This window comes from Orcinus orca, chromosome 2 (assembly GCF_937001465.1).
Source record: "Orcinus orca chromosome 2, mOrcOrc1.1, whole genome shotgun sequence".
NCBI lineage: Eukaryota > Metazoa > Chordata > Mammalia > Artiodactyla > Delphinidae > Orcinus > Orcinus orca.
Window position 1 is genome coordinate 59,333,599 of NC_064560.1, and position 22,650 is coordinate 59,356,248.

The window sequence follows — 22,650 nt, forward strand, 5'->3', positions numbered from 1 at the left end:
AACATGTATTACAAATGGCTGAAGATCGGGGCGTTAAAAGATAAAAGTTTCTACTGCTGGGAACTGACAAGATTTCTCGAGTCCCTTAAAGTAATAACCCAACGGATGCTTACTGAAGGGACAGACCCATCCAGGCCCAAGTCCAATTTGAGCACTTCAACAAATACTGTACCACGACTGTACTTGCGGAGTTTACTCATCCTTCCGGATCGGCCCTTTGCGATGAATCACAAAGCTCGTGGGGGTTGGGTGCACAGTGACACCTGGAACTCTGCCCCGTACTGTGTACTCGCGCATTATTTCTCCAGGTCAGTGATTACATACTGGAAGGGTCTTATGCAGGAGGGAGAGAAGATGCCGACATCTCTCTCTTCCCCTGCTCGATCCTTTTCCAAGCCTCTCCTATCACTCCCACTTGCTTTCACTGGAGGTAAAACACCCAGCTTCCCGACTACATTTTGGGGTCACGTGCAGGTGCACTGAACGTCTTCCATTCCTTTCCACACTGGGGAAACCAAGAAAAAACAAACCCTCAACTCACATTCCCTTTATCCTCACTCCCTTTTTCTTTGAAGATCCCGGGTCCGCACTGAGAAACGGCCGGGCCGGCCCAGACACTACGCTCGCACGGCAGCCGCTCTCAGCCCGGGCTCGCTCCTAGCTCCGTCCACGCCCTGCCGCCGCGGTGACCCGGGACCCCCACTGCCTGGAGTTGGCGGAAGAGGACGCCCGGATGCCTGCGGGCCCGGACGCCTGCGGGCCCGGACGCCTGCGGGCCCGCACTTACCGGCTACCACCGCCCAGCCAGCCCAGCTCGAATCACAGCGCCGACCACACCACGCGTATCGCAAGCCCCCTGACCTCCGCGTCCACCTTACGCCCGCGCGCCGGGGGCGGGGCTGAGAACGCACGACCTTTGACCCGCCTGCGTCTCTGGCGCCGCCGGAAGTAGGCGGAGCATCCGTTAGCCGCGCGCCCCGCCGGTTACCTGGATTGAGCCCGGCGCGGTGGAGCTGTAGAAGTTGCGGCTGCGGAGAAGCTGTGGAGCTGGGCCCGCGAGCCGGGAGCATGAGGACCTGGTGTCTGTGTCAGATTTGTACCTGCGGGTAAGAAACGGCCGGTGTGGCGGCCGCCGGGGCTTGGAAGCGAGCTGGGGTCTCGGGGAACGGAGCCCTCAGAGTGGCCGCCCCGCCAAGGTGGAGGACGCGGGCCCAGCGACGTCCCACTTATCCCCGAGTCCGCAGATGCTCGCTGTTCACCCGCCAGCTACCGCGGGTTAAGCAGTTCTGCTTTGTCGGCTCCTATCCACGGGCGCAAACTGAAACGCTGTGGCGCCAGGCGGATGATATACACCTGTGTAGCAGCGGCTGGATGTCAGGCTGCCAAGTGTGGAGACCTGATCCGACGGGGAGAGTGTATGCCCACAAAATTTTTTTTAAAATTTATTTATTTTTGGCTGTGTTGGGTCTTCGTTACTGTGCGAGGGCTTTCTCTATTTGCGGCAAGCGGGGGCCACTCTTCATGGCGGTGCGCGGGCCTCTCACTATCGCGGCCTCTCTTGTTGCTGAGCACGGGCTCCAGACGCGCAGGCTCAGTAGTTGTGCCTCACGGGCCTAGTTTTTCCGCGGCATGTGGGATCTTCCCAGACCAGGGCTCGAACCCGTGCCCCCTGCATTGGCAGGCAGATTCTCAACCACTGCGCCACCAGGGAAGCCCCTATGCCCACAAAATTTAAAATAAATAAATAAAAGGAAACGGAAGGAGAGTAGAACGGTGTGCAAGTCTATGAGTTTTCGCCCTGTGTTAGGCTTTCTTCTGTTCGTAGCTTTCCGTCCCCGCCTAACCATATTCCCGTTCCCAGTCCCATCCAGACTGCTTTCCTTTGGGATCTGACGGACTGAAAAGGTAGTAGATAGTCTCCTGAAACCCAGAATTGGTCAGTGAGTCCTGCCTAAGCTGTAAGCAGTCATCTCCTTCCTCAGCTTCCTTGCTGACCCAGGGATTAGACGACTATTTGCTAAATAAATATTATGAATATGTCAATCCTGTTGTACTGTAATCCCCTCCAAAGGAAAAACACTTCACATGGTGATGGAAAGCAGTTTCCCCATAGTTTCATGGTAAATGTTGTTTTTAATTACTAATTGGATGTAGATTAGAAGATAAGTCAGCCTTTGAGGATTTGATTCATATCTGAAAACGCTGATGGGCAAAAAAATTGGTTAATTTTTTTTCTAATCTTTAAATTAATTTCTATCCAGCCTAAGTTCCTTTCCCATCCAGCTGTCAGGAAATTTCAGTCTTCATTATGTTGGAGGCTTCCTTTTTCCCAAGCAGTAAAACGGTCCAGGGAGCAGAGGCATTGTCAATGCAAGAGGAGTCTTCTCTGGGCTTTAAACATTGGTAATGCTTCCCACTGAAATGTCTCTTGCTGGAGTTCACATAATCCCTTCAAGAGTGGTGCCACCGCTGCTTTGAAGTTTATGTTTGAGGTACAAGAATCTTGGCAAAGCTGGGAGCCATTGTTGTAGGGTTCCACCTAACCAACTCTTGATATCCGGCCACCTCCTGGATCACTGATAGAATGGGGCAAAGACGCCTGCTCTTCTAAGAACTCCTTCCCCCTCATCTTCTACCTCCTTCCTCTCTCTGGGGAATCGTCCCCTCTTCCCTCTTTTGCAGTTCAGGACCACCTGTTTCCTCTTAGGACCTCATTTCCAGCAGGACATCTGATTTCATCTCTTCATGAATTGTGTTTAAAAAGACAGGAGAACGTGTTGACTTCAGGCAGCTTATATCCTCGGCCCTTCCAAAAGTCCTACAAGAAGGAAATGTCAGGGTCCTGATTACCTGCTTGAAATAAAGGAGGGGAAAAAACCAAGGAGAACAAACTCATTAATGTTTCAATACATTGCCTCTCTGTAGGAGGATCAAGATTGTCAAAGAGACCACTTCAGGGGAATTTTGACCTGCATCTGCTACTTTTTCATCTTGCTGTTTGAATCGTTTTGTGTTTTTCATACTATGTAACTAAATCTTTTCAAATGTCTGTTTCTTTCACTATATCAGTCAAAACAACCATCTATCTCAGAATATCGTTTTCTCTGCAATGTGTATATACAATTGCTCATGTGCATTAAACTATGATAAGTTATTTATGTTTGCATAGGCGACATCATTGCCCACATGAAACCACAAGGATTTATGAAAATTCTGACTTGTCTTGTCCCACAGCTGAATATTTGGAAAACTATCCTAAGTATGGCAGTGTTCTTCCACCTCAGAGTCTGAAGCCCAAGGAAGAATTTCCAGCATATCGTTGTAAAATGGAAGGAATAACAACATTTAAGTAAGTATCAAGAAACTGTTTGCTTTACCTATTTTTCTCCCCACTCTTCTGGGGTTTTTTGTTTTTTGAATTTTTGAATTTTATTTTATATTTTTTATACAGAAGGTTCTTATTAGTTATCCATTTTATACATATGAGTGTGTATATGTCAATCCCAGTCCCACTCTTCTGGTTTTAATAAGGTGTTTTTGTTTTAAACTCTTTAAACTATTTAGTTGATTTAAGTTGAACCAGTTGACTAGTTGAGTCACAACTTGAGGAAAACAGAAAGATGAGAATTAAGTTAAATGAGAAAAATGAGAAGGAAAGGGGATATATAAAAAGTTCTATTGATTGTTTTTGTTAACCTCCTAAAATCTCTTGTGTTTATCTGTTTTCCATTGTGACCAGAACCTAGAGGAATGCAGCAGCTTCCTAATGGTTATGTTTGTATCTACTCTAGCTTTTGCATCTCTGATCTGTTTTCTAACTTTAGCCAAGATGACCTTTTTATGTACTGTTTATTTTTTATTTTATTTTTTTATTGAAGTATAGTTGATTTGCAATGCTGTGCCAATCTCCGCTGTACAGCAAAGTGACTCTGTTATACATATACAGACATTCTTTTTTTATATTCTTTTCCATTATGGTTTATTGACAGGATATTGACTATAGTTCCTCATGCTATACAGTAGGACTTTGTTGTTTATCCATCCTATATATAATAGTTTACATCTGTTGGGACTTCTCTGGTGGTCCAGTGGGTGGGACTCTGTGCTCCCAAGGCAGGGGGCCCGGGTTCCGTTCCTCGTCGGGGAACTAGATCCCGCGTGGATGCCACAGCTCAGTGTTCACATGCCGCAGCTGGGAAGCCTGCATGCCGCAACTGGAGATCCCGCATGCTGCAGCTAAGACCTGGTGCGGCCAAAATAAATTAAAAAAAAAAAAAGAAAAAGAAAAGAAAGTTTACATCTGCTGATCCCAAACTCCCAGTCCATCCCTCCCCATCCCCCACCCCCCTTGGCAACCACAAGTCTGTTCTCTATGTCTGTCAATCTGTTTCTGTTCTGTAGATAGGTTCATTTGTGCCATATTTTAGATTCCACATATAAGTGATACCACATAGTATTTATCTTTCTGAGTTATTTCACTTAGTATGATAATCTCTAGTCACATCCATATTGCTGCAAATGGCATTATTTTGATCTTTTTTATGGCTGAGTAGTATTCCATTGTATATATGTACCACATCTTCTTTATCCATTCATCTGTCGATGGACATTTAGGTTGGTTCCCTGTTTTGGCTATTGTGAATAGTGCTGCTATGAACATAGGGGTGCATGTATCTTTCTGAATTAGAGTTTTGTCTGGATATATGCCCAGGAGTGGGATTGCTGGATCATATGGTAATTCAATTTTTAGTTTTCTGAGGAACTACCACACTGTTTTCCATAGTGGCTGCACCAGCTTACATTCCCACCAACAGTGCAGGAGGCTTCCCTTTTCTGCACACCCTCTCCAGCATTTTTTATTCATAGACTTTTTAATTGTGGCCATTCTGACTGGTGTGAGGTGGTACCTCATTGTAGTCTTGATTTGCATTTCTCTAAATACTTAGCGATGTTGAGTAAGATGACCTTTTTAAAATGCAGATCTAATCGTGTCACCTCCCTGCTAAAACTGCTGTTATATTTTCCCATTATATTTAATGTATACCAAAATCCCTTCATTGTTTGCTCCCTGCTTTCTTCTCTGATTTATTTTCACTGTAATGCCCTTTGCACTCTTACGGTTACATCTCATAGGACATGTTTCATTTCTTGGAAGTACCAGGCTTCTCTTGTCACAGAGCCTTCCAAGATACTATGTTACCTGCGTGGAATTTTTCCTGCCTCTTTACCCTAATTAATGCCTATTCAACCTATAGCTCTTAACTCAGTTATCACTCTGAAAAGGCTTCACTGACACTCATCCAGTTTTCAGGCTAGGTAAAGGTCCCCTATGTAAGTTCTCAAAGCATCTGCCTATTATTTATCATTAGATTAGTTTCAGTGTTCCATGAAAGCAGGAACTATGTCTGTTCTTACCTCAGCATTCTATTTCCAGAAACCTGTTACAATGCCTACTAGCTCATAGTAGGCACTCACTATTTACTCAGTGTGTGAAAGACAAAAAAGTCCATTTAAGCCTAAACTTTTCGTTTGGACTCAGCTTTTTTGATCTTTGTCAGTTCAATGGGTTCTTTTCTCTATTTTCTTAATGTGTACACTGTATTCAAGGTACAGTCTTAGGCATTAAGTGTAAAATTATCAATAAAGAGAGGTTCTTGCTTTCCAGGAACTCATACATCAGCTTTCTATAATTTAGGGTTTTTGAAATGCTCTGTAACAACTTTAATTTTTAGTGCTATCCATTTTCTTTTCATTTCAGATAGAGTTTATTTTACTTACCTAGCAAAGGTGGAGACCTTCAAACTTTTACTGCAGTACTTATACCTTTAACATTTCAGACAACTCTTGCAGTGCTTTGGTGATTCCAGTTACTTCCCTCATACTTTGGTGTGATTTGGAATCATTTAGAAAGGTTAAAATTGCAGATTCCAGAGCTCCACCTAAAATAGTCAGTAGACAATGAAGTGGATCCCAGGAATATGCTTTTTTTTTTTTTTTTTTTTTTTTGCGATACGCGGGCCTCTCACTGTTGTGGCCTCTCCCGTTGTGGAGCACAGGCTCCAGATGCGCAGGCTCAGCAGCCATGGCTCAAGAGCCTATCCGCTCCACGGCATGTGGGATCTTCCTGGACCGGGGCACGAACCCGTGTCCCCTGCATTGGCAGGCGGACTCTCAACCACTGTGCCACCAGGGAAGCTCCTATTCCTTTCTTTCTTGATGCCTTAATGATTCATAACAGAAATTTGAAATAAATTTCACACTATTCATATTTATTGAATAAAGATTTTGCATTTAACCAACTCGAAGTGTTAAAACCAGGAAAGTTTAACCTGCCACATCTTTCTTTAAAAGGCAATTGCTTTTCAATTCTGGGCTTTCTCAGTTGCCTTGTTCAAGTAGCCTGTAATAGTAAACAAATAAAATAAAATAAAAAAAGAAATGTCCCAACTCCCAAAAGGTTCAAATATGCCAACAAAAGTAAAACTTCCATTTCTTAAATCATCATCTTTCCACTTACTAAAACATTAGATCTTTTCTTCATAGTTTGACTAGGGAACTAGCAGTATTTCCAAGAGCCATATTCGAGGGGTTTGGAACTCTTGCTTGACTCCCTCATGGTGACCATGTTGACTAGGCAGTAGAAAGCAGCTGATTCATCTGTACAAACAAAGAATCATGTGTCATTCTGTTCTATACTTTTCTATAATATAAGAAGAGACTGTGTAAAGAGCAGATGTCTGGACTTGTACCGGACTTTTGATCCTTTATAGCATTACAGCTGTAGCACAGTAGATGATTGCCAGAGTTGGCAGGAAGTCTGCCCTGAAAGTATGATTCCAGACATGTCAAATGTTTTAGGATATATCAGATGAATAAGAGTGCATTTACCCTTTACTACTTCTCCATAGAAAGTTGCTTTGGGTTTGGAGGTAAACTTTCTAACTCTTAACTAATCTTACTAGAGAAACTAAGACTTCTAAGCTTTCTCTGTCCTCTCTACTTCCTGATTGCGTTTTAGCCTGTTCCTCTCTAGCTGGTATTTGGGAAGAGCAAAGAACAACTCAGATGTCTTGAGAAGCAGAGGTATGGGATTTCTACTATTATTTATCCACTAAATAATATTTCATAAGCATTCGTTAAGTGTCAGGTGCTATGCTAGGCACCTGGGATACAGTGGTGAGCAAAACAGTCATGATCTCTGTGCTCACAGACGTTGCAGTCTCGTGAAGGTGGCAGTCAAAAACATCACTCAAAATAAGTATAAAAGTGCAACAGTGATCAAATCTATGAAGGATAGGCGCAAGGTAACTTCGGATCCAGAATAAGAAGCTTGACTTTATCAGGGAAATGAGAAAAATGAGCTAAAATCTGAAGGCTGTAAAGCAATTAACTGGATTAAGACTGTAAGAAAGTGCCTTCCAAGGAGAGAGCAGCATGTAGCAGGAAGGAGCATGAAAAGAAGGAAATTGTCAGAGAAGGCCAGCAGGAGCAGAGGAAGCAAGAGGAAGCACAGTGTGATTTGAAGCTAGTGAAAGAGGCCATGTTCAGTTTTTTCTGTATCCTTAGAGCAATAAGAAGCCATTGAAAGTTTCTTTTCTTTCTTGTTTTTTGTTTGTATGTTTGTTTGTTGAGGGGGGTACGAAAGAGAGGTGAGGAAGAGGCTAGGGAGATGAGGGCAAGAATGACCTGATCAAATTTATGTGTGAAAGGATTACTTTGGGTGCAATGTAAGAAAAGATTGGAGAGAGAACTAGTAAGTGAGTTTAGGAAGGTATTGAATTGATTTGAATGAGCTATTATGAAAGCTTGGAATGGTGATGAGAGAGAGAAAAGCGGATTTAAGAGATATTTAAGAGGCAACATTGACAGGAGTTGATGATGAACAAAATGTAGGAGGGAGGTAAGGCGTGAAGGGTTAGTCCTAGGTTTCTGAGTACAGCTGAAGAGATGGTGATGCCAGTCAGTAAAATAGGGAACAAGCCAATAGGCCCAGATTTGTTGGGGGGGAAATAGTTTGATTAGGGGTATACTAAGTTTTGAGGTACCACTGAATATCCAACAGGCCACTGTAAAAACTGGTACGGAGCTAAGAGAGGAGATCTGAGTGGAGAGGTACGAGTGAGAGGTGTTTCCATATAGTTAGTAATTGCAGCTGTGGGAGTAGAGGCGTTGTCCTCAGGAGGGAACGTTGGGTGAGAAGAGGAGAGTGGGTAGCCCCAGTGTCGAGGAACTGCCCAACTTCATGACTGACTATAGGAGGGCGAAGCTGCGTAGGAGACCAAGAAGAAATAATGAGGAAGGCAGGGAGAGGGAATTTCTCAGAAATAGAGGGAGTGGGCAATAATGTCAATTAGGACTTGAGAGGTTAAGTAAGATGAGGGCTAAAAAGGTCTGGTGGATTTAATCACATAGAAGTCATGGTGCACCTTCAAGCTGTGTTAGAGAAGTGACAGTGCTGGAAACCAGGTTGAAGTGGGTTGATGGGGGTGAGGAAATGGAGTTAACAAGTCTAAGAGGTTATATCGTGACTAGAGAAGGGATTCAGTGAGTTTTGGTTTTTGGAGCTTATGGTCATATACAGAAAATATTGATTAATACAAGTTGGTTTAAACAAATGATACAATGAGTGAAACAGTCCATAGTGTCCCAAAGAAAAAAAGCAATTTTGAAGACTTTTAGTAATTTGTAGAGCTAACATATCATCCTTACTGTGTACTAAACACTCATGTGTATGCTGTACATGCATGCATTTGTCAGTCCTTCAAACAACCCTATGAGGTAGATGGTATTATTGTCCTATTTTATATCTAAGGAAACTGGAGCATAGACAGAGTAAGTTACCCCACATCATAAATCTGGTGAATGACAGAGCCAGGATTTGGACCCAGGTAGTCTGATCAGTCTGAGTCTGTGGTCTCACCACCCCACCAGACAACCTCAGTGTCTGCAGTACAACCTCTGCCACATAATGTTATATAATGCCCAGGGTGGCTAGGGTACCATATGACTCCTATCCCTGGCAAGGGCTTCTGGGGATCTGAAGATGGATAAGACCCACATCAACACTATGAATATGATTCATGTCTAAAGGCCAGAGTTTAGACATAAATTATTTCTTTAATTGATTACTTAATGATGAGCAAAAAGACAGCATGACTTCAAGAAGAGAGCGTGCCCAAATAGTTTATTAGAGTCTTTAATAGGATGAATAAGGATTTTGACAAAATGGACCCAGGCGATATAGTTAAAATTGTTTTCAGATTCATTAAATCTTTAACCTAAGATTTCCTTCCAGGTTAGGAAAAAATTCAGTTATTTGAAGATTTTATTTATGTAAGATCCAATTAACTGAGGATCCATTGTAAAGCTGTTTTGAAAACTAGGATTTTTGACATTTATTTTTCTTATATGTAGTCACTGGATAGGACATAAAGGAATTCAATAATCTCTTTCAAGTAGCTTATCAACCATCACCATTTTAATATCTTCTTAGACTTTTCAAGTAAAAAAAAGTCTGGAAAATTTTAATACTGCATTGAAATACTTAGAAATAAAAGAACCTGTGAAGCTATGTTTCAAATGTATATAGTTCAGGTCGGATTCTCGTCCTTATGAAATAGTCAAACAGCCTCACCATGCACCAGAAGAATATAAACAAAAGCAGGGGGAGATTGATCTTGGTACTACCTACAAACGGCATCTTAATTCTTGTAGAGTGCAGCGTGTGGCAATAGCTCAGCCTTTGGAGAGACAAGTTAAAAAAGGGAAGTTGGATACTGTCCCAGCCTATAAAGGTAACTTGCCATTTCAAAAATTAAAGAGCCAAAAAGCAAAAACTTACTTCCAGCTTTGAGATCTAACATCAAATCATGATTTTGGTGCATTGCCAAACTTAAGTCTCCGTGGCTTAAGAAAAAACTTTTTTCTCTGTTGTCTAAATAGTATTGTATAGTGAGAAAAAAACAGACTATTTGCTTGATGGAGAGTTAGGAGACCTGGATTCCTGTCCAAATTCAGCCACTTAATTAGTTTTCTCTATCTCAAACCATGAAAACAAAGGATACCACTGAACAAGCAATATGTCATATCTGTCACATTATGCCACATGTAGTCGGTACTGTTCCTTTCCTTCCATCCCAGAATGAGTTGAAACTTTACTGAGCATACTGGAGCCTTTGAGAAAGTCAAATAAAGAGCAACCCTCTTCTCCATTCAAGTTCTGAACCAACCGGTAAAGCAAAAGAGTTAGCAGGTAGAGAACCAAAATACTCCCTTTATACTGATAAAGGCTGGAATAGAGGGTGAAGCTTGCATCTGTTAGCAGATGGTCCCTGATACTGAACCTCAGAATACAATAGGCTTGTCCACCCAGTGAGACAGTGTTGGAGCACCACATAGGCAACCTGCTCCTCCGAGACTTCCAGCATGGAATACCTTCTGCCTCCTGGCAACTGACTTGGAAGAGTAAGGACTGTACAACGTACGACCAGTTTCTTTCCAAAAATCAATCTGATTATATAATAGTCTGTTACTTTTTGGCAGGGAGTGGGGTCCTTTATTTTTAAACAATAGGCTATCTTGTTCATATTTTTTCTGTATTTTTTTTGTTAATAATGTAATTGCATATTTAGGCTTAAAGCCTTTTCACTAGATATGTGACATAACTGAATGGGTATGTCCTAATATAAAGCCCTTTTGTATGAGTGATGCCATCCACAATAAAAGTAATGATTTATACTTTAAACCGGTAATAACTGAATACATCCTTTTTCTTTAAATGTCACTCTTACCAGTTTAATGGGTAACTAAAGTATATGGTATCAGTATGCTGTGATCTATATGTCAGCCCAGGAGGGAGATCTATACAAAGCACACATTTTTAAGACAATGCATGTGGTGAACAAATATATTGTTATAATCTAATATAGCATATAGTAATTGCTAAGATATATGTTTATTGGTATGCAGAGGGGATAGTGTATTGTGTAATAATTTGACATAAAAGATAATTGGTGAAATGTCTGTACTAGGTCTTTTAAACAACCGTAGTAAGATTTTTTCTTTTTTTCCCCACATAGTCTATTTAAAAATACAACAATACTGATATTCCTTGATGCTGTGACTATTTACATATGACACACACACATACACACCAACACTAGTTCTGGCTTCTCATTACCTGGGTTTCTTATAGATTCCTGTACTTCCACTCCCGTAATCCAATGTTGAGGATTCCTGGGTTCCTTCTGGCCTTCTCTCTCCTCATCTTCCCTAGTGAGGAAAAGTGATCCTTGTATTTCCAGGTTTTCAGGCATGAGACAACAAATACTAAGGGCCAAGGGAATAATTCGTCGTTCTGCGTGATGATTGTACTGCAGGTTTTGTAGATACCTACTGAAGGACAGGTCTGTAGCTAAAGAGAAATCATAATGTGAAGAGACTCTGTCACTGTCACTGAAGAATTAGAGAACAGAGCAAAGGCAGAAATGGGATATGATTAAAAACAAAAACGAAAAACTCTACAAGATGGTGAGAAGGGTGACATCTAGATTCTGGAGATGTGGTTCTGTGAAACTGGTGGCTCTTAGACAGAAACATACCTACCCCTAGCAGCCTTGCTTTAGAAATTCATTCAGATTAAAATGTAGATAATGAAAATAGGTCAGTATTTGATTTGATACTTTTTAGGGATTACTCTTCTGTGTGCAGGGCACTATAAGGAATAGAGATCTGAATTGAGCATGGTTGTTGACATTTAGAAACTTTACAGTTGAGATGATAAAAAAGAGCAATAATAGCCTGAAGAATTAAATAGTCATCCGAGAAATAAAAATATGAGATATCACAAGAAGGAGCGAATAATTCACTAGAAAATTAATGGAACAATTAGGGCTTCAAACACTTAGACTAAGCAAGATATCACTCCAGGCTAGTCTGGGAATGCATCACAGACTAGTAAGTATTGATATATAGAAAGAGGAGGGATATCCTAAAAGCTAGGATGAGATGAGCAAAAAAATCATAAAGCCAGAAAAATAAGAGAGTTGTTCAGTGAACATGGTGGGAACCAGAGAATTTCAGGATCTGAGAGATTGGTGTATCCAAAAATGTAGGTTGAGATCAGCTTGTGAAGTCTTGGTTGTCAGACTGAGGAACTTAACATTTTTCTGGTAGCCACTAACATTTCTGAGTTCTGCTACCAGATAGGATATAGCAGATGGCAGAGAGCCATTACTTCCACTGAAACAGTTTAAAAAAATACATAAATTTTTAAAAACCTTTTTTAAATAGAAGCAAAGAACTAAAATTACAGAGACAGGGGAGCCCTTCCTAGATAAGTTGAGATGGCCAACTGTGTACTTCTCTGGGAGCATTTGTCAAGTCTAGGCCAAGGCTGAAGATTAGGGTAGCATCAGCAGCGAGACCCTCCTAGGGGAAGGAGCAACTGACATGTAGGCCAGTGTGACCAACTGGAATCTGTAAATACCCCTGATGTGTGACTGGTTTTCCTTGTGGGATGTCTGCTGAGTGATTAGGGGGCATGGTGGGCTAGAGGACTGGCCTAGAAAGAGCCCACAGAAATATCCCACAGTCTCACTTGGGAGCAGGTGCTTAGGGGAGAAAGTCCCACTAAAATGAAGGCTCAACCACAAACACATCACAGGTCTTGTCCTTGAGAAACTTGTAACTAGAGGAAGACCATGTCTAACTGAAGGTGCCGCTGAATGCCAGCCGCGCTCAGTTCCTGACTGGATTAAGGTGACCTGCCCCATATCCTACCTGCGTAACATAGGAAAGAGCAAGCTGTCTTCTGTTGAAAATAACATCGATTTTAGTTTCTATGGTTTTCTTATACATGACATCCAGCACAGAGTAAAACATTATGAGAACTGTGAAGAATCAGGAAATATTTAAAGAGGTGATGGTCAAGAAATTTCCAAAATTGATGAAGTAATCAGGCTCCAGATTCAAGAAGCTCAACCAACCCCAGAATAAACACAAAGCCACGTCTGGCAACTGTCGTTAAACTTCTGAAAACTAAGTAAAGATAAATTCTTAAATTATAAATTCTAAAGATAAATTCAGTTAAAGGAAGCCCGTGCGCAGCAAAGACCCAACGCAGCCAAAACTAAAATAAATAACTAAATTTATTTTTTTAAAAAAAGGGTTGAGCCTGGACCTGGACAACAGAGGAACACCCTATCCACACACACACCCACCAGATTACTGAGCACTGAATAACAAGCAACAACAGTGTACCATTGGAGAGAAGCAAGGTTACAGAGAGACATTCTCTGAGGTGCAGGTGCAAAGAGAATGCCTAAAGCTGAGGATGGCGCAGAAATTAAGAAAACCAGCCCGCCTCTCCCCCGGCTCCAAAGCACAAGATAATGCCAAAGGAATTTAAAGCTGATGGTACGCTGAAGGTAAGCCTAGCAACAACAAAAGCCAAATCTAGCTCAGCTGCTGATTGAGCTGACTTAACCCCCTTCACTAAAGCCCTGGCAAGTGAAGATGTATATCCGTTTCTGGACATAAATACTATTTATCCCAGTCTCTACTGTGCTACACACAATATCCAGCTTTCAAATACAAATTATAAATTGCACAAAAATAACATTTTATGGAAACACAGCAATGCCATTCATTTACGTATTATCTATGGCTGCTTTCATGCTACGGTGTCAGAACTGAGTAGTTGCAACACAGACCATATGGCCCACAAAGCCCTAAATATTTATTTAATGAAAATGAAAAAATACGATATTAAAATGTATGGGATGTATCTAAAGCAATGCTTAGAGGGAAATTTATAGCATGAAATGTTTGTATTAGAAAAGAAGACAGTCTTAAATTAACAGCTTAAGAGTCCATCTTATGAAACTAGAAAAATGAGCAAATTAAGCCCAAAGCAAAGTAGATGGAAAGAAATAATGAAGAGCAGCAATCAATGAATCTGTAAACAGAAGAACAATGAGAAAATCGATGAAACCAAAAGCTGAATCTGTTAAAAGATAATGAAGTTGAATAACCCTAACCACACTGACCAAGAAAAAAAAAAAAAAGACGCTAACTACAGATATCAAGAATGAAAATAAGGATCTCACCATAGATTCTGTAGAACCTTATTTTACATTATTGTTTCTTCTATTTCCTTATTCTTATCTTTGATGATTTCATCAGGTTGCTGTTCATTCCATGTTTGCCTCAAGAAGGCAAAAATTAAAATTTAGGAAGTAAAATTGACAGGATTGGAAAACGACTTGAAACAGGGAGAAGGGAGTGAGGGAGAGAAGATTAGCTGGGTGAAACCTTTACCTGAGATACCAAATTCAAAATAGTGTTTTCTTGTTGATGTGTTATTTGTGGGGAGTATGAGTCTGAGCAAGATGGTGAATTCAGTTGGGGCATACTAAACTTCAGTTTACCTCTTGTACATCTGTATAGAGGTGTCTAGTAGGAAGATAGATATGTTGGTTTGGATTTGAAGGGAGGTCTGGAGTGGAGATTCAAGTTTGGGAGTCATCAGCTTATAGGTAGGGGTAAAACTGTGAGGCTCGTTTGATGATCTGTAGATTGAGAAAGAAAGCATAGAGCCCTCTGACTTTATAAAAATTGGCCCCAATTCCTTAGTGCCATAAGACAACACAGGGAACAGAGTCCCAACTACCAAAAGAACTCACATATGCAGCTGAGGACTTTTGTCCTCAAAGAAGAACCTAGAACAGCTCGCTATATAAGGATGGAGATGGAGCTCCGCATAGAAATGTTCATGGTGAGCAAACACATGCAAGCACCTCATGGACTTAAAACTGTTCAGGAGAAAGCAAGCTTCCTGTCTAGATTTTAGTGGCTAGAAAGCAAAAGAATGAGCTGAGGCAACTGGATTGCCCTTATCTAACAAGGGTAATACTGTAGCTGCCAAATGAGCAGACTGCATTGTTAGATGTGGATGGCATTATATTTTCTTTCCATAAGTGTCATAAGATACTAAGAATAGATGATGTTAATAAAGACTGTGATGTTTTAAGGCATTGCTATAGAATGTTATTAATAAATATTCTAGAGCAAATAATAAATTTTCTAGGCATATGAGCATAGGAATATTTATGAGAGGCAAATCAGTTTTCTGCAGTTATGTGAAATTGATATTCTTGCTGATACATGCTGTCAAACCTTGTCTCTCAGTCTCCAAATTCTTGCTTCCTTTTTGAAAACCAAAGTTGTTTGTTAAGGGAGAAATATTCTGTTTTTCTCTCATGAAATTAACATCATTTTCTTGTAGACATTTTGGCAACAAAGGCTCTCCCTGTATGTTTATAGGGAACCATAGGTCTTCAATAACATCCTATGGTTTCCTTTTAGTTACTGAAAAATAGTGCTATAATTTTATACTTTAGATTGCAAACAACAGAGATTCCTTCTTGGTGCCTCAAGAAAAAGCGAGTTTATGGTAAAGCTCTATGTGAACTGGAAATGGTAAGCTATCGGGTACAGAGGAAGCTTGAGGGAAGAGCTGCTCCCTTCATCTCTGCCATGAGCTACATGGCTTCTCTCACAGCATCTTCACTTCCCTTTACACGTCTTCTCTGACTGCCATTCTACTAACTGGCCTCCCCTGACCATGTATCATCTCTGTTTCCTTACAAGTCTATTGTGAAGTCTTCAACTTACCATAGCTCTCCACTTCTGCTTCATGGCATCCTTTTACATTCTTCTCCCACTTTTATCTGGCTCCGTATTTTCAAATTTAGGTTCACAAGAACGAGAATGTGCTTGACCCAGGTCATCTTTTCTTGCCAAGTTGTTTCTTGCCAGGTCTCTACTACCCTACAGATTGCCTGCTCTTAGGTCAGGTGTCCACTCTCATTCACACATTTGTAGCTTGAGGGTGGTGGGAGTAATCATTTGGTTGAAGACCTGGCAATCTTGGCAGAAATGCCTATGGCTGAGGAATTTGTCTCCTCAAAGGAGGTATCCACATAACAAGCATCTGAGTTTTGGCCTTTCCAATAAACAGTGCATGGACTTTAGCCTAGACTCCAATTCTTTATCTTGTATATCTTCTGTCTTTTATAAATTAATTTTTGGTATTTAGAAATACATATCTTGGGGTGAAGTCAATTCTGTAGTAGTTCTCAGCTTTCCACCTTTCTTATCTAGAAATGGAAAACCTAAATAACCCTCAGTTGAAATATAAGCACTTCAGTTTTCCATGCGTGGTTTAGGTAAGCTGCAAGAAGCAGAATTAAGGTATTTAACACTAAATCCCAGACTCAGCTCTGATATTCATTTCTAAATTCCACGTACAATTTCTAACACTTTAGAAAGCACTCAGTTTTGGCCCCTCACCTCTAGATGACCCTTTATCGTTCAGGAATGCCTTGAAGCCCATTTTCTCCAGAGGAAAAGTTGAAGCCAGTGATCTTTCTGGGACAGTACCAGTTACCCTGTAGCCTGTGTCTTTGCTCAGGGAGTCCAGTAGGCTTCCTAGGGTACAGTGGAGTTGAAATTTTCTCTTCTTTGAGGAGTCCCTTCGAAGCAAGGAGTAATACCTACATCATTTTTGCCCACACATCAGGGCCCTTGATTTTATGGTAATCCCTGGATTTCATGTTTTACTTTAGCATTTTGTAAGTTAGAGCAAAAATCCCAACCAGTTCCTGGGAACACAACCATAATCTCCTAAACTCTGTCTTCACCCAAAACACAACCTTCTTGGCTTTCAAAAACTATCAGCAATCAGGCTCAGATGTTCCATTCCCTGATGTAATCACAAGAATCTTAAAGTGGAAAGTTACACGTATTAAATTGGAGTATAGGGAAAGGAAAGTGGAAGTGAAGAAAAAAGCGTAAATCTGAGGGGAATCAGTGAAACTTCATACTTGATTGGTGTTCAGATTTCTAAAAGAAATGAAAGGATGGCAATGAGAAAAGTCAGTCATGATTTTTAGAAGGTGGTTGTTTTCTTCAGTATTTATACATGCTCTTTTTTTGTTGTTTTTTAATTTTCAAGATGATTATAGAGCTTGGGACATTCAGAAAAGTGAACTTTATAAACAAGAACAAACTTACTATCCCCCTACTGTGAAATTTGGAAACAACATTTCAGGATGACTGTGTACCTTGTGAGATAAAGCCTAGGCAAAGCTTTAAACCCAGCCCTGCAGTCAAACATTCTACAGTCCCCTTTAATGGTGATACAAGTCATCACCTTGATTACGTACCTCATCAGCTAGAATTCAAGTTTGCGAGGCCAAAAGAAGTTTACAAGCCAACCAACCAACCAACCTTTTGAGGATCTCACAACTCACTGATATGACTTCCAGGGGCTTGTTGGTGAAAATGCAAACATCTGCAGACCTCCATACACCAGAGTGTCCCAAAATGCTCAATTTGAAAGAAGCACTGAATTCCGTGACAGTTTTCAACCATGGGAAATCCCACCACCCGAAGTCAAGAAAGTACAAGAGTATGTCCCTCCCGCAGGTATCGTGCAATTACACAGCACAAGCCACATCGATTATGTTCCATATGAGGCCAGACGTGTTGTTCCTTCCCATCAGGCCAGCTTCTCGTAGAAAAAATAACAGTGTTCCTTCCCAAGGAAAAAGCACCATGAAGGAAGATTTTCCAGCATGGGAAAGTTGTTGTCAAAGATTTATTAATATTAAGCAGGAGCAGCAGATCCCCAACCCATCTGGAAAGTTTGATGGTTTGAGCACTTTCAGATCTCACTATGTGCCACATGAATTGATTCCAACAGAGAGTTGCAAACCTGTAAATGTTCCCTTTAAGGGTTCTATTCCATTTGATGACGTAACCGTGTACTCTCCCGAGTGTGCACCAAAGAAACAGGAAATCTGCCCTGCCTAGTTATCCTTCTCCTCCAGGTTATATCTTTGAACATACAAATTCCCGAGGTCATAAATTCTTCCACACGATCGCTCCCACGGTGAAGGCCTTCTAATCATCAAATCATGTTTAAAAGGAAGCTAACTAACAGAACGTTGGTTTCCCAAGGGCAAAACCAATTTTCTATGGTAGAAGAAAAAGTTTATGAGAGCTGAAAAAAATCATGTTTTAAATTTTTAAACGAGATTTAGAAAATTTGTTACAGGAAATCAGGATTTTTTTTTAAAATATTATTTATTTATTTATTTTTGGCCACATTGGGTCTTCGTTTCTGTGCACGGGCTTCCTCTAGTTGTGGCAAGCGGAGGCCACTCTTCATCGCGGTATGCGGGCCTCTCACTGTCGTGGCCTCTCTTGTTGAGAAACACCGGCTCCAGATGCGCAGGCTCAGTAGTTGTGGCTCACGGGCCCAGTTGCTCTGCGGCATGTGGGATCTTCCCAGACCAGGGCTCGAACCCTTGTCCCCTACATTGGCAGGCAGACTCTCAACCACTGCGCCCCCAGGGAAGCCCCAGGAAATCAGGATTTTAAAACCCATTTTGTATTAATACTTTAACCAAGTTTGTTCTTTAATATGCGTTCTGAGAGTTGCATAATGTATATTCCCATCCGAACTATTTTAATCCAAACATACTTTCCGGTAGCTTGCCTCAATCTGCTATCATTTGTACATGTGTTTATAATTATGGAAATTATAGGGTTATTCATATATGAGTTATTTATAAGTGCCTTAGGACTAATAGAACACCATTGAAAATGATACATGGATTCTTTTCATTGAAAATGATGCATGGATTTTTTTTTTCAATACAACAGTATTTTTTTCCTTAGATTTCAAGGCATCTGCATAGTGAACCCTGAGTCAAGTTTTGGTTGGTAGTGTCAAGATGGCTACACTGCTCTTCGCTGTATTCAAGTTAGAAAGAGGCATTGTGGTGTGACAAGTAAAGGCTCTGTGGGTTGGGAATCAAAGCACCTGAGTTCAAGTTCCAATGAAACCAGTTTCTACTTGTGCCATCCTAGGCAAGTGACTCTTGTCTTTGAGCCTCAGTGTCTTCATTTGTCAAAGAATATCTGCTCTTCCTACCTCTCAAAAGTTTTGCTCTGAGCATCAGGTCATGTGATACAACATAACGCACAAAGTAAAAGTGCTAACCAAAGGTCAGGGATTGTTACTAAGTCGCTCAATCTCTTTCTGTACCTGTTTCTCTGTTTTCAAATTAGGAGAATTACCTACTCAGCACTCACTTTCTGTCCTGTAGCAAGGATTGTAAAATAACGTAATCTGCTTCAAGCTTACGAGTAGTATGATTTGAGATGAGACTTGCCCTCTAAAGCTTCACAAGCACCCTAGAAGTTCTTACAGAGAATGGAGAGCTTGGATGGGGCGAATAATGTGGTTCGAATGACAGTACTTCCAAAAAGGAAAAACCATTTGCGAGAGTAGTTTAAGGAATGACTGACAGCTCTGAAGAAAATTTTCACGGTAACCTCAGGTAATTATGCACCTAATTGCTGCTCCCAGAATCAAGGTGCAGAAGAAGAATCAGGCTTGGTATGGGCACAATTATGTCCTCCTCCTCCAGTGTGAAGACAAATGCCAAGAAGGGAAGGAGGGAAGGAATGGTGCCATTAAGTGAAGTAGAAAGAACAGACTGCAATTATAAATGCTGAGACTTTCCTAATGAATTAAAATCTGAGTGGGTGTTTTTTCTCTGATCAATGATGCATTATGGGATAATATGATTTATTTTATCTTTTCAGTCTTTAGTAGCTTTAGAACTGTTTCAAAATATATACTTAACTGAGAACAAGTCCGTCAACATTTGGTTAAAATACTTTTCATTATGTGGAAGTAGTTTGTTTTTATTTACTTTCATATTAGAGAAAATTATGTTGAATTGATATATTAGTCATAGTAATAGAGCATCATTAAATGAATTTTCATGAAATCATTTCTGCAACAAATCTTCTCTGGAAAAGAGATCTTGTTAATAAAGTATTTTCCAGGATAAGCTCTACATAATTCTCACACACACACACACACACACACAGAGTCACACAACATTTTAACAGCACTGGAAACTAGTAATATTTTAACTATTTAACTATCTGCCAGATTTAGAATGAATTTCCACTAAGCCAAACTTGGATAAATCGGATGAAGGAAGCAGGGCATTTGGAGACAAAATTTCCACCCCCACCCCATCCCATCTCCATCCTGTCTCCCTGCATGTCCTTGTTGTGGAGAATGAGACCACAGAATGAGACAGAAAGGCTTTGTAGTTTATAAACCCTGCAGGGACAACAACGCTAAGAGTGCACCCTAATGTACACCATGGACTTTGGGTGATTATGCTGTGTCAGTGTCAAGTCACCCATTGTGACACAGGTACCCTCTGGTGCGGGCAATCAATAGTGGCAGGCTGTGCATCTGTGGGGGCAGGAGGTACAGGGTTACTCTCTGTACTCTCCATTCAATTTTGTTCTGAACCTAAAACTGCTCTAAAAATCAAAGAATATTAAAAACAAAGACTGCATGGCAGGAAGAAAGGAGGGGAGTGTTTAGCAGTCAGAGGTTGGGAAGCCCAGCCCCTGAATACATCAGATTTACAGACTTCCTTTCTAAGGCCCTCTCTGAGAATCGCTGTGTGAGAGGAGTCTGGTAATATGAAGCGAGGAGACCTCTGAACATTCATCAGAGAAGGGGAAGGTGAACCTTGTCATCATAAGTTAGCAAACTTCAAAAAGGCTGTTTAAAAAGAGTGCTGCTGATGTACCTTTCAAAGGGTCACAGTGTCCAATAAAACATGAAGAAACGTCCATTTTGTTAAGACTTTAGCTTTTCTTCTCTCTCCACTCAGTGGTGTTTTACATGGATGGGCAGATTTTCACCCTATGTCACAGACCCAGGACTTTCACCAATGTCGCCCCTCCCCATCCTCCCCTTCAACAGGGCACACAGTTTGATAGCTGCCAGGGCTATCTCTCCATCATCTCCAATGTCCCCATCTATACTACTTTATTTGTAGCCATTATGGAACTATAATGACAAATGACACAGATTTGGAGCACCTGGAACACTCGTATGTCGTTAGTGGGAACAGCCACTTTGGAAAACAGTTTGCTAGTTTCTTATAAACATGTACATACCATTTGAGCCAGCAAATCCACTCCTCGGTATTTATCAAAGAAGAATGAAAACTTAGTTTTACACAAAAGCCTGTATGTGAATGTTTATAGAATTGTATTCATAATCACCCCACGCTGGAAACAACCCCAAGGTCTTTTAACTGGAAAAATGATACACATCTATAGTATACCCATACGAAGCCAATTCAAGGAACAAACTATTGATTCACCCGATATCACGCATGAATCTTAAATGTCTTTTGGTCAGTGAAAGAAGCCTCAAAGGCCACATAATGTATGATCCCACTTGCATGAAACTCTGGAAAAGGTAAAATTATACGGACAGAAAATAAATAATTGCCAGGGGGTGGGGGGTGGAGAAATTATTGGCTACCAAGAATCAAGATAAGGAAATTTGGGAGGTGATGGAACCGTTATGTAAGAAACTGTGCTGATCAACAAACAACTCTCTGAATTTGTCAAAACTCTTGGAACTGTAAAGCACAGAGGCAATTTGACTGCATGTAAAATTATAAAAACTATCACCCAGGAGGTGGGGAGAAAGCAAGGAGGAATGCAGACTGTGACAAATGAGGATGACTGTACTACAAATGAATCACATAACCACACTGCAGGGGGTGGGAAGGAAGGGGATGACCTAAGTCACTCTGGAAGAGGGTTCTCACTGGACACCATAAGGCAGTAGACAAAAAGAATACTATATAAATACTGTACTCTACTTGGTAATTTCTTTTTTTCCTTTCACAGGGGTATGCGTTACCAGCTCTGAAACTACGTGTATAATAAGGCCAAACCAAGAAAATATATTGCAGATAATGAAAGCCAGGCTTCTCCCTGTCAGAGAAAGAAGTTTACAAACAAGAAAAAGGTATAGACTATAATAATGACCCTATGTGCTGGACTGGCATTCAAGGTTTCAGTATGAATACATAGATACAGGAAAAAAATGTGTGTGTGTGCGCGTGCGTGCACGTGTGTGCGTGCACATTCAAGGATTAGTGTATATGCAGTCAACTTTTTAATCCTCCCAATGGCCAAAGCTAGTATGCTTTCCCTTTTTTTTTTTTTTAACATCTTTATTGGGGAATAATTGCTCCACAATGGTGTGTTAGTTTCTGCCTTACAACAAAGCAAATCAGTTATACATATACATATGTTCCCATCTCTCTTCCCTCTTGCGTCTCCCTCCCTCCCACCCTCCCTATCCCACCCCTCCAGGCGGTCACAAAGCACCGAGCTGATATCTTTTTATCATAAATGGGTGTTGAATTTTGTCAAAACTTTTCTCTGCATCTATTGAGATGATCATATGGTTTTTCTCCTTCAATTTGTTAATATGGTTTATCACATTGATAGATTTGCGTATATTGAAGAATCCTTGCATTCCTGGAATAAACCCCACTTGATCATGGTGTATGATCCTTTTAATGTGCTATTGGATTCTGTTTGCTAGTATTTTGTTAAGGATTTTTGCATCTGTGTTCATCAGTGATATTGGCCTGTAGTTTTCTTTCTTTGTGACATCCTTGTCTGGTTTTGGTATTAAGGTGATGGTGGCCTAGTAGAATGAGATTGGGAGTG

General features: G+C 40.8%; 2 protein-coding genes across 6 annotated transcripts in view; one reads left to right on the forward strand and one right to left on the reverse strand.

Moving 5' to 3' along the window:
* Nucleotides 1–909, reverse strand: part of EFL1 (elongation factor like GTPase 1) — a 136,079-nt gene extending 135,170 nt beyond the window's left edge. For 4 of the 5 annotated variants that reach the window (XM_004278315.4, XM_049706868.1, XM_004278314.4 and 1 more), the window contains exon 1: nucleotides 788–908. The gene's annotated coding sequence lies outside the window, so the exon portion shown is untranslated. Of the gene's footprint in view, nucleotides 1–787 lie in introns of all 5 variants that reach the window. The other variant, XM_049706870.1, reaches the window with a different exon arrangement.
* Nucleotides 4–18,737, forward strand: SAXO2 (stabilizer of axonemal microtubules 2). Its single transcript, XM_033402824.2, is given in 10 exon segments — nucleotides 4–308; nucleotides 576–847; nucleotides 1,074–1,106; nucleotides 3,235–3,349; nucleotides 9,595–9,794; nucleotides 17,018–17,102; nucleotides 17,104–17,275; nucleotides 17,277–17,555; nucleotides 17,557–17,874; nucleotides 17,876–18,737. Coding segments are annotated over 10 exon segments (1,875 nt in total). The 3' UTR covers nucleotides 17,972–18,737.
* The last annotated feature ends 3,913 nt before the right edge of the window (nucleotides 18,738–22,650 follow it).